Source organism: Acromyrmex echinatior, chromosome 1, assembly GCF_024713525.1.
Source record: "Acromyrmex echinatior isolate Ae372 chromosome 1, ASM2471352v2, whole genome shotgun sequence".
NCBI classification, from domain to species: Eukaryota; Metazoa; Arthropoda; class Insecta; order Hymenoptera; family Formicidae; genus Acromyrmex; species Acromyrmex echinatior.
The window spans coordinates 23,401,361-23,413,985 of record NC_141852.1 but is presented as its reverse complement, the minus strand read 5'-3'; the positions used below and the strand labels follow the sequence as shown (position 1 = coordinate 23,413,985).

Genomic DNA, 12,625 nt, shown 5'->3' with positions numbered 1-12,625 from the left:
TATCGTATATTGTTAATGTTTTTAAAAAACGGATGAGGGAGGAGGATAATAGACTAACCACAGCATGGAACTGTATGACTCATTTAGTGACGACTCTTAGTACTTATTCAAAATTTTTTCCTTTAAAGAGACTTTCCTCAGTGGTAAGTGTTATAAGTTTCGTTCCCTCATGTCCAATCTCGAAAATTAGACTCATTCGACGTGTTTTTGCACGAAATGAACAAATTTTGTAAAAAGAAGCATTGTTTTGCTTTGCGAAGCGAATATTTGTATTTAAAATACATTTTTGTAAAAATTTTATTAATATGTAACCAAAAATGTAGCTTAAAATATATTAATCTTTAATATTAATCTTTTTATTTTAATAATTTTAGTTGAATTACCCCGATCTCGAGGCTAGTTGAATCAAATGGAATGCATTTTATACATTAGAAAAATGCATTTTTTCATATTAGCTATCAGTTTCCCCTTATTATTAAAATATTATTAGGTAGTCAAATGTATGCAACTGGTATAGAATTCATTTTTTCGATAAGTTTCTTAATTTCGTCTGTAAAAATTCGAAATTGAAAAATGAGTTTATTAGCGGTCTCTCCTATCCCTGTCGAAGGTGCCAATATTTATCATTGTTGAGGTTAGTGAAGAATTATTTTGATATTATTTGTATCGTTAAAAGTATTTGTTTGATATTCATATATTTTCAGTATTCTATACTCTATATTTAATATAAGCAAACAAAAAAAAAACTGAAATAATTAACGAAGTCAAAATGACATGGTTCTAATGTTAATCTACATTCAAAACTCTATAAGAATCTAGTCACAAGAGATTTTGTTGTCAAAATCCTACGAAAGAGAAAAAAAGATATACATATCTACTTTCTTCCTGTATACATATTATCTCACTCTAATTTATACCACACACTTCACTCCATAATCTTAATTGAAGATAATTATAGAGCGATGAATATTTTCCATTTAGAGTGCGTTGACGCTCGCAAAGCTTATGAAATCATTTTATCCTTGTTATTTTTATCAAATGTTAAAGGAGAAATAATGTTTACGGGCATTATGAGCACCAAATCAAACGCATCCCTAATAACACGAGTCGAAACAAACATCATTCTATCCTTCTTAGCATTCAATAAATAATAAAGACAGAATCAAGTGTCATTAAACTTGTCGACATTGTCGTTTCTAAAGGAAAGTAGGACAGTATAATTTAAAGTAAGATAATATAATATATATATAAGTATATACAGGAAAAAAGTATATATATATATATATATATATATATATATATATATATATATATATTTGCATCTTTCTCTTTTGTATTTTGATAAAATCGTTCGTGGCCAATCGATTCTCTTACACAGTTCTTCAACAGTCGGTGTCGTTATATTCTCGTGGCGTAAGTTAAAAAATTGCGCAATAACAGCATAAATACCCAACTGTCGTTAAGAATTAGAAAATCAGGATAGAAACTCCGTTTTAGAACTCTAATTTGCATTAGTGAAAATAGACAGTTCTATCGATTAATATCTTCGCAGGAAATGCGTGAAGAAATGCGTACAAGTACGGATGTTTGACGACAGCTGATATTTAGCAAGCATCAATCTTGATTATCTCTAATAATTGATTGATGTCGATGTTGACTTCGAATATAATGCGTCGTCGTCTACAATGTAGACTAAGCTTAGTAAGAAGCAAGTAAGAAATTTACTAATTACAATCGATTTTTCTCATATTGTAATTGATCAATCTCTTACTCTTACTTTTTACATTAAGCTTACTTTGTATATTGCAGACGACGATTGTATATTACGTTACATTTTGGATCGTCTACAATAGAAGTAATATTGCGTAGTAAGCAATAAGCTGTAAAAAATTGACCAATCACAATCGATTATTCTCATTATGTTCAACTATGAGATTGGTCAATTTCTTACTACACCATATTACTCCCATTATAGATGAACCTTTTATCATAAACATCTTACAAGCTTAATTTTCTCTTAACTATCCGAACGGTGTAAGTCTACTTATGAAGGTTTAGTAACGGGACATATTTGCGACGTTTAACGTATCACTTTCGAAAGAAATACGAGTTTAGCGAAATATGTCGAGCGGATACATACACAAAGCGAGGATCGCAGAAGTACCGAGAGCGTGACAAAAACAAACCGACCAAAGGTCGAGAGGGAATTCAAGGAAAACGGCACGGCAGGCAGCTACGTTTCGCCTTAGAAACTTATACAGCACAGCTCTCGTTCGGTGGTTCCTCACGAGATGCCATCGTCCTTCCTCACCTGAATCAGAATCACGCTCTCGGGACGTCCGGCGGGAGGCGGTCCATTGTTCCGGAACAAGATAAAAACGGCGTCGTCGGGATGCGAGTGTTTCTTCGCGGTCGTGTTGAAAGAAAAAAAAAAAAAATGTTTCGCCCGAGCAGAGAAGAAATTATAGGCTTTTTCGAAGTCGAGACTCGATCGAGAAACTCTCAATCGAAGAACCGACAACGGCCATGCGCTCCAACTGGAGGAGGGTGGGGGAGGAGGGGGGAGGGGGGGAGGGGAGCGAAAATGCAGGCGGATGTTTTCACAGCGCCGAAAACACTCACTCCTGCCTGAAAAACACCACGTGGGAAAAAAAAAACAACGTCGCCGAGGACGATTCGAGTCATCGGGAAAACAGACGCAACAACCGGATTTTCGCGAGTGAGATCACGTTTCCTGAAATGTTTTCAGAAACACTCGGTGGAGGAAAGGAGAGGGTAGTAAAGAGAAGCTCGAATGTGTATCTTACCCCATTGTCGGGAAGGTCGCGTAGGAGAACATCCTCGTTAACTTCCAGGATCCCGACGTCGCCGGCTCCCTCGCTCGTCGTCTCTTCCTCTCTCTCACCCACTTTTTCTCCCTCGTACTCCCACCCTCGGTGCCGTCTCGAGACTCGAGAGAGGGCGATCGGCCTGGCGGAAGGTACAGGTACAGGTACAGGTACAGGTACAGGTACAGGTACAGGTACAGGTACAGGCACAGGCACACAAGTTCAAGGTCGCGGTAGGTTAAGGCAGGTACGAACGTACACACGAGGAAAGGAACACCGATTACTCTGCCAGGGGCAAAGAGACAAAGGATCACGCGCTCGTACTGTTGTACAGACGGCGCGACAGCGACGGTGACGCACAAAGAACGACCGGCGCGGCGTGTTGACGTACCAATCGTACCACAGAGGCTAAAGGCTTCTCTCGGCGTCTCTCGATGATTTTTAGGTTAGCGGTCGACCGCGACCGACCCGACCGACCGACCGGCTAGACAGGAACGACGGCGTCGATGTCGATGCGCGGTCTCGCGTCTCTCGCGACGGGACTCGCGCACTCCGTACTCCGTAGCACGGCGATATGTCGCAGCTGTGTTGTACGCGCTCTAGCCGTCTACACGCTGTGATGGTGGGGCGCCAACTGAGGGGAGTGGTGGGGATAGGGGATCGGCAGCCGTGAGCCGGCTCAAGCTGAAGGGACACCAGACGGAGTAGGGGTACGTAGGTTAGGTTGGGACGCGAGGGGAATACCAGCGCACCCTTACGCGGCGTGGCAGCCGCGCGTACTATGGGTACGATGGGTGTGTGTGTATGTGTGTTATAGGTGTATCTGTTGCGCCGGTGTGCGTGCACGTGTGTGCACGATTGTACGCGCGTCGTGCAGACCAGTGCAGACGGAATAGAATGTGTGCCGCGCCGGTTTGCAGTTTCGCTGCTCTACCCTTCGCTCCGGTAAAAGACTGGCGCATGGCGTGCCGTACGCTGGTCGCGGGTACGCGCGCGGGCGCCCAAGGAGTTTCTCGCAGTGGTGCTCAGCCGCCAATTTTCGGATACTATTACACTTTGAAGCGAAGGATTCCACGCAAAGGGCGTCAAATGTACTTGGGAAAACAATTGGACAGTAATCCTCGGAGAACGAGAAATACGATCGAACGAAATAAGACGCTGTGTCTTTTGAACCGTCGGATTTGTTACACGGAAAGAATGATTTTGCTCAGGTATCTAAAAATTTAGATAGATACAGTAAATAAATTCTGTAAATGTTTTTATTAGATTATACCAAAATAATTACGTAGGTCACTCAAGCATAATAAATGATGCTGTGAAGAATTTTATTATGCTTGATATTCTAGCAATCAGCTTGAGCGTCATATACAATTGTTTTGATAGCCCAAAATTATTTTCAGATTTGTGTTTAATTTATAAATTTTTAAATACTCTACTCAGTAAAATCATTCTTTCTGTGTAGGAGTTTTAGCTCGTAACGGAAAATAATAAATCAAAAATATCCTTTTAACGTTATTCGCAATTAAACTGTACGATGATATACCTATTGATTGGCTTTAAAAGTATCGAGAAATACAATTGATCCGCAGAATGGGAATGCAATTAGATGAAATGAGGTCTTGTGAATTTTAAACTGTTGAATTTGCTAGATTTTAGCTCATAATGGAAATTGATAATTTGAAAATGTTATATTTAATATTATTTGTACAAAATTAAATCATACAATATATTGAATTAAAGTATTTAATTTATTTATCCGTATATCATCGTAATTTTTTCTCGTAACTTGTGTTTTTATAAAAATGCGAAATGTTATGACATTTATACGTAAAAGCATGAGATGTATTTCATAATGTTTGCTAATTAATAGCAGACTTTAATTAACCGGAGCGACCGCACTTGCCCTCTTCTCTCTTTCTGCCCGATTATATAGTAGAAAATTGATAGTAGATAAAATCTCCAATGCCGCACTTAGAGTATAATCAATTTTACAATATCGAACATTTAATTAGGCCGAAACGGATGTACAGAGTATACGGAATTATCACGGAACGGCATTTTCCGATTGTTAATATTGCAAGTCCGTTTACATGGCTCTGTACCGATTTTAAAAATATTAGATCTATAATTTACGACGGATTCAATAAAATTATTCTACATTATAACCAGTAGGATTGTGTTAGCATCTTTTATCTTCGCGTAGGAGTTCACGTGATCATCCATGTTAATGTCAGAATCAAATTCAGGAAAGTTTCTTATTTATTTTTCAGAGACATTTATAAAGCTGTCTGATGTGCACGTAGATACGTTCCTGTCGCATATTTTCTTGTACATATTTCATTGAATCTAATCACAAAGTGCGCACATTGAAAGAGCAATTTTGCGCTGTAGAATCTAAAAATTTAACTAGATACAGATCTGAAAAAAATATTTCGAGCCTATCAAAATAATTAAGTAGAACGACAAAATTGATTGCTAAAATATCAAAATATTTGGCAGCATTGCTTAAGATTTTTGCAAAATTATCTTTATGGTCCAAAAAAATTATTTTCAATTGTGTATCCAGCCAAAAGATTTTAGATTCTTCAACAAAATTGCTCTTTCAGTGCAGGATCTGCATGATCACGGTTTTCTTTCACGTATTAAAAATTACATTTACACTATTAAAAATTTCATGGGAAACTTAATATCGTGACATTACATTAAATTTAATGTACTTTATAACTGAAAAGTATATTTGTGTACACGAACATGAAATTTAATGTACTTTTCATAAAATTTTATGAAATTTAATGTACACGTTTATTACATTTAAGTAACTACTGTAATTTAATTTTCAATTAAATCATTCATTACTTTTAATTTCATTCATAACCACGAGCTTCATTTACATGTAAAGGAATTTCTAACAATGATAATGCCCTTTCTGGTTGTACTATAGTTATTTCCTGTGGGCCCACATTTGCAGCGACAGTCTTCGCGAAGAGTGACTCGAAAAAAGTGCCGCCTCGGTATTATTGCAAATTTGTCGTGTGTGTGTGTGAAGACAAAGGAACGTGGGCCTGACGAAGAAACCAGTATGGAGACCATGAAAGCGAAAGGATATTGCAGACCGACGCCATTGGTTATGCAATAACCGCGATTACACGTTCCGCACAATATGTGTAAGCAAACATGGGAAATGTAATTTGAATGAAACATTCGATTATACGGATCGTCAAACCGAAACGCATGCAAAGAGTGTCGAATTAATACGTATATTCTTCAATGTTTCTCGTTTCTCTTCTTTTATTCGTTATACGGATGATTAATGAATTACTTTTTATCAAAATTATTAGGCTAAATCTTATTAATCGATTTATGGCAAAGATAAGATGACAGCGTGCTTACAATAAAATAAATTATGACTTGAAATTACTATATTCTACGAGTTGATTTGTTAGGTATCTTCAACCCTATTCGCAAAATTTGTAAAACAGTCGTTAATATTATCCATTTAATTTATATAATTTTTAAGTATTCTCTAAATTTTTTGGAATAGAATCTTATATTCTAAAAGAATGAAAGTTAAGCTAATTTTAGAAAAAATGGCTCAATTTTCAATCTTTAAGAGTAAAATTTCTTTTTAGATTGAAATTCATTCTAAAAGTTTTAGAGAGTAAGTGGAATGCTCAGAGAACACTCCAAAAAACGTTTATTTTTATAATTATAATTTTTAATAGTATGTATATCGTTAAATTTACATTTTATATCTTATTTATATCTTATTATTATATCTTATGATAGAAGAATGTATAAAAATAATGAACTTTAAGACTTCTGAGATATATTTTTTAATTTTTTTTCCAAGAACAAGAATTTTGAAATAACTGTGCGTGAAAAGTGCTATGAATACTAAAGATCAAAAAGCACTAATTAATTTCAAGGAAGACAAAACTCATTCAAAAAAAGAACGAATATTAAATATATTTAATAAAAATGATCCAAATTTGCAGACGTAACAAAAAGAAAATTGGATTATTTGACATTTTCTAAAGAGATTTATAATTGAGTGAGTTTAATAAATCCACCGTTAGCTCCAGAAGAAAAATATTCGACTCGACCTTTGCTCCCCTGACTTAACAGAGTAATTTTAAGTCGCGAACATTTCCTTTCGCTAGGTTTCGAAAGATAAAAGCAATGCTTTAATCACATATCCTCCGCGTGTTTTACGAAAATGCACCTCCATGCTCGTCCCTGCGATTTTGTATAATTGAAAGCGGAAAAATGCAAACCGGGTGATAGTGTGTGGTACGAACGTGCGCGGGATCCAGGATGCTCAGAAGTATAATACATGCAAGTATAATAACAACAATGCTCTGCGGACTGACGACGTAGTTGTGTCGGCTGAGTTCGTCCGTTTTTCCGCAACACTCACATAACCGGTCTTCACGCTCGCGCTCTCGACTCTCGTTTGCCATCTCGCTTACCGTACACCGGCGGATTCGTATAGTACGGAAATCGCACGAATGCAACGTAAATGTTATACGGGGGCAGGTCAGGATTCAGAGTGCCCTGGCTTGCCTCCAAATCGTTGCACCGGTCAGATTCCGGACGCACCTACGTGCACCTACGTGCACCTACGTGCACCTACGTGCATCTACTGTGCACCGCGTGTAATAGAGGAAGTAAAGCGAACGCCCTCGTTGAACTGTAAACGTGTATAATCGGTGCAAGAATAGTCGATACGCCTTCTCTTTCGTATACAACTGGAAAGTTTGTGTTAAATTTAACACATTTCGCGTGCATCTCAATGATCTTTCTAAATTTGTACAAAAGTTCATTTAATACAAGTAATATGAATATGTTAAAATACAAATATTATATAATATAAAAAATTAACACAAAACATTTTATGACAGTTTGATAGCAAATCGTGTGGAAGCATATTTTTTTCAGTAAAATTAATATTTATAATATATTAAATTAATATAATGTATTAATTAATATGTATTCATTTATCTTAGAATTTTCGTTTTAAAATGTCATTTTATGTTATTTATTTTCATAATTGTATCATTTTAACATTTAAGAAATATTGAATATCAATTTAACATAAAATATTCAAATAATTGTACGATAAACTGATACTCGAATATGTATAAAAAAATCAACAATTTTAATAAAAATCGATTTAAACAGAAATATAAAATGTTTTTACTGTATGTTAGTTACTGTATGTTGTTTGTTACTGTATGTGTAGTTTTTATAAATTTAGTATAATATGTGTATAGGTTGAAAAAGACGGCAATTATCGAAGAAAAAGTTATTACTTCATTTTGACAAACTATGTAGTATATATTAATATATACATATACTACACAGTTGGAAAAATTTTTAACACAAGATATATATGTTAAAAAGTAATATAAATATTATATAAAATAATTATCGCAAAAAATGTACACTGATAGAATTTGGAGGAAAGTTGCGTGGAGACTTATTTTTTTTTCAATAAAATTGAAATTTATGATATGTTAAGTTAACACATATTTTATTAATTCATCTTAGAATTTCGTTTTAAAATACGTTGTATTTATGTTACTTGTTTATTCATAAATTATGTTATTTTATACTAAGAAATGTTGAATATCGATTTAACACAAAATATTCAAATAACATAAAAAAATTACATTATATGTTAAAGTATAATAATTGCATATATTAACAATTCAACATAAAATTTTAACAAGAGTTTGAATGAGCGATTTTAGTAAACAAAATGTTTTTTTACTGCGTATTAGCAAGTTCCGTTATCAATTTACTAAATAAAGAGTGTCTCATGATTTAAACGCCGATTATATAATTAACGAGTAACGTCGAGTTGTCGTTTCTTGCAAAATAACGTTTTGCCAATATCGCATTGCAACAGCCACTAGATAGAACGTTTCGCAATACGTAGCAAGAAAATTTGTAATATTCTAACGTAATACTCTTACGAAAGACGTACAGCGAGAATACTTCGAGGGAGGGAAAACAAAATCGACTTTGCGAATAACGTTTCATAGAACATGCTCCGTTTGTGGATTGACGTACGCATAAATATGCGAGTGCGCTTTTCAGCCAAGAATCTGATGCAGTCTCTGTAATTTTACAGCCATGGCTGCGCGCGCGCGGCCCTTGAGAAAGATTTCCGCACGATGAGTGGCAAGTCCGCTTGTCTGTGAATGAGTTTCGCGGATGGTATGACGCGACTAACAGACTCGCGAATCTTCGTACTTCGGCTTGCGAGCAAATTCTTTCCGCGCGAATCGTCGAAAACAAAGAGCAGGAAATGCTGCTCTCACCGACATGGCAGTCCTCCGCAGCCCTGTAACACGACTCTACTCGAGATGAAGCAGACACCTGGGGTTTACCCCTGCACTCGTAGCGCTTCCCATCGAGGAGGGTTGTAACAGTGGGGGAGAGTCGCTTCCGTGAAGACACTCCGAGTTCCGAGCTCTGAGCTCCGACCGGGAACGACGGAGAATCGCGCAATTTTATTACGTAAATTCAATTTGCATAGTGCGACCGGCGTTACTCGGCAGCTCTTCAGTGGTTCCCGATGCTCGTCGTTGCTATATAACCGCGTTTCTTTCCTCTGGGAGATAACAACGCGTCGGGCTAACGAACTATATTTAAATTGATTTTATCCAAACGAGATAGGCAAGAGAGGCATCAGGTTACTGATCTTATCAATGACAGTAAAAAAACTATTTGAAAAAAGTACCTATCTCTTTTTCGATTAGTCTTTAATTCTCTATGAGCCGAATTTTTTTCATGACTATAAAAAAATTTATGTAACGTGAAATCAATAAATATCAACATATAAATACAAATTAACAATGAATTCAGCAGACAACTTGCAAAAGTTATTGGTTATTAAAAAGACACTAACAAGATGTATACGCCACTTTGTGATAAAAAATTAAATAAATTCATAAAATATCAATATATTAGTGATTTGAAAGTTACACGGGTTCATAAAGGGTTAACTCTTAACCGGGCAGAAAGCATCAGCTATTTAATCGGGCAATTTGAGTCTTAGAAGTCTCTATCACACTGACAGAAATTTTATGCATTCTTTGAGCAGTTACTAAACAGTTATACCAACTTCTGTCTAGTAACTGAGAAGGAAAACTACTTAGGATTTCAATCAGGATGCAACGCTTTGTTTGCAGTTACTGCATACAAAAGTTACGTAAAATTTGGATCCATTTACTGAATAGAAACACAACAAATAATGAAGATTAAATTGATTAATAAGCAAGCCAATTGCTCATGAAATGGACAGAATAAAACTCTATCAAATTTTTATCTATTTCTTACTCAGTATTGACATAACTAATGAGAATGTAGTAATATTAGATAGTAATTAGATAAGTGTCCAGAAAAATTGCATACGTTTCTATCAGAGTACATAAATTTAACAAAAAGCTGATTTGCTAAACAAAATAAGTAATGAGGCTATGTAACGAGCAATATAATATCTAATATTTATTACTGTAATTCATTCAATTTATCTATATCTAATTGCAATAATAAATATTAGATATATAATAAATATTAGATTATATTGCTTATTACTCATTGCATAGCCTCATTATTTATTTTATTATCTTTATTTTATTTCATATAAAATTTTAAATAAAATGCAAATTTCCAATATCAAAAAACTCAAATAGCACAATAAATTTATTTGTTACTCGATAAGTATTTACTTTTTTAATTTCTTTATGAATTAGCATAATCTTTTCAAAATAAATTGAAAAAGAATATAAAAATATATACAAATATGTTACATTTGTAATGAATAATTACAAATATTTAATTTGCATAAAAATCAAGCATATAAATCACGATTTATTTTCGTACAAAATTGAAAAATAGAAAAAACCTAGAAAAAGAATATCTTTTAAATCTAAAAAAGAGTTCACAATTGATGACATATAAAAGTGAAAGCTTTTGATATTCCCAGGAATACTTTTAGAATAGAAGTGAGACGTAAAAGATAATAAAAAATTTCTTTCGGACTTTTTATACTATCTAGGAATAGTAAAACTTACGCTTAGTAAAGTTCGTCTATATATAATCGGTCAAAAATTTAACGTCACAAAACGTTTAAAAATAAAAAGATCGTAAGATTATGCTTTCTGTGTTTTTGAGACTAACCCGTTGTCCAGTTAAAAGGTTGAAATCTCTATCTGATGCTCATACATCGTTTAATTTCATTGTCTCGAAATCAAAATATTTTGAATTATACAGTCACTTTAATCACCCCGTTCTAATACCGCGTGTACGAAATAATGTTGGCTTAAATTAATGTATTCCAGCACGCTCGTATATTCGTCGCCTCCAGGCACATGTAGCACGTTTGTATATTTGGCTAGGATTGTATTGTACGTACCTTGCCTTGTGAAAAGTCCATCGAGGTCGTTTCTAGAACGCACGCATACTAGAGAGTGTATTGATAAATGTTCGCGTGACGAAAAACAATAATTATTAATAATATACATTTAACAAAATTGATGAGCGTAAATTGAGACAAATTAAACATAATAATAAACGTCGATTTAATTGTTGTTATATTCTAAATAAATTTTTATTCTATATTTATTATAATAAATTATAATAAAAGTTGTATGTATACGTATTGTATGTATACGTATTAAATAAAGTTTATATAAATCGTTTATTTATAGAGGAAAAAATGGGAATATTGATATATTTTTTATTAATAACTGAATATAAATACTTACGTGACATAACTACTTTTGATACAAGTTTGTTAGTCATAGAGTGAACATTTTTGTTCTTTAATCCTATATTACCACACTACATTTGCTATCAAAATATACCACACTCGGGTAAGATTTATCCTGCCGTCTATCTTGTTGTGCAACTTCGACCCAAACACATCGATTGAGAAAAAAAAATTTTTTTAATCGAATATGCCAAACAATAAGGAAGGTAACTGAATGGATAGTAACAATCAATATCAATAACCTTAAGGATATGAACAATTTGTAAAAATATAAATTAACTTTCATATTTTTTTCCGATTTTCTTTTTTACATTGCAGTTTTTTCAGAGGCGAATAGGAAAAATGTAAAATGGAATGACATGGCTTATAATGAAAGGTTGTAGAAAGAGCACTTGTAAGTTTTCCTCCCTCACACCCCAACCTCACTTCTTCAACCCTGTTGGGCTCTCCAAAAGTGATCCGTAAATTTTAGTATAGTAATGCAGAGTTGAGTATTTATACAGGACGAACCGCACTTTTTTTGTCTTTAGCTTTTTTTTTACAAAAAAACTAAAGACAGAAAAAAGATTGCGGTTATGAAGTAGAAGGGGAGCATCGAATATCACCAACTAATATATATAACTTTACATTTCGTCACCAAATATAGTTCAATTATATTAAAATTACTAATTGGCGCTTCTCTAGTTAGTTCAATTATATCATTTGAAAGCCACATTCAAGGCTTCTAAATTAGACCGATCAAAATTAACACCAATATACTACTCCAGAAGAGTACACATCTATAAAATTATCTGCTTCCTGCAAAACTGAAACTGATACAGTTTTATGATAACGCAATAAACACTGATCAGTGACCATGTTATAACGTTTAAGCAGACTGTGAAAAAGTAATTTTGACGGTTGAATGCACAGCAAACTATACAAGATATCGTAGTTTCACAATCCTCCTACCTATTCCATAACTGCGTCTCCTTTCCTCCGTAAATAAAATTTATATAAATGTATTCACGATTTA

General features: G+C 34.3%; 1 protein-coding gene and 1 long non-coding RNA gene across 7 annotated transcripts in view; one reads left to right on the top strand and one right to left on the bottom strand.

Annotated features, from left to right (window-relative positions):
• Positions 1-12,625, bottom strand: part of msi (RNA-binding protein musashi) — a 139,427-nt gene that overhangs the window by 66,384 nt on the left and 60,418 nt on the right. For 2 of the 6 annotated variants that reach the window (XM_087405997.1, XM_087405987.1), the window contains exon 1: positions 2,808-3,124. The exons of 3 other annotated variants lie outside the window; for them this stretch is intronic. Coding sequence is in view for 1 of the 3 variants with exons in the window: in XM_087405987.1 (XP_087262113.1) it covers positions 2,808-2,839 (32 nt within the window). In the remaining 2 variants the exon portion in view is untranslated. Of the gene's footprint in view, positions 1-2,311; positions 2,559-2,807; positions 3,125-12,625 lie in introns of those variants that run through there. One more of the 6 variants, XM_087406004.1, reaches the window with a different exon arrangement.
• Positions 3,911-12,149, top strand: LOC105152220 (uncharacterized). The gene is made up of 2 exons (XR_015545052.1): positions 3,911-4,039; positions 5,770-12,149. It is a non-coding gene; the product is annotated as an uncharacterized LOC105152220 (long non-coding RNA).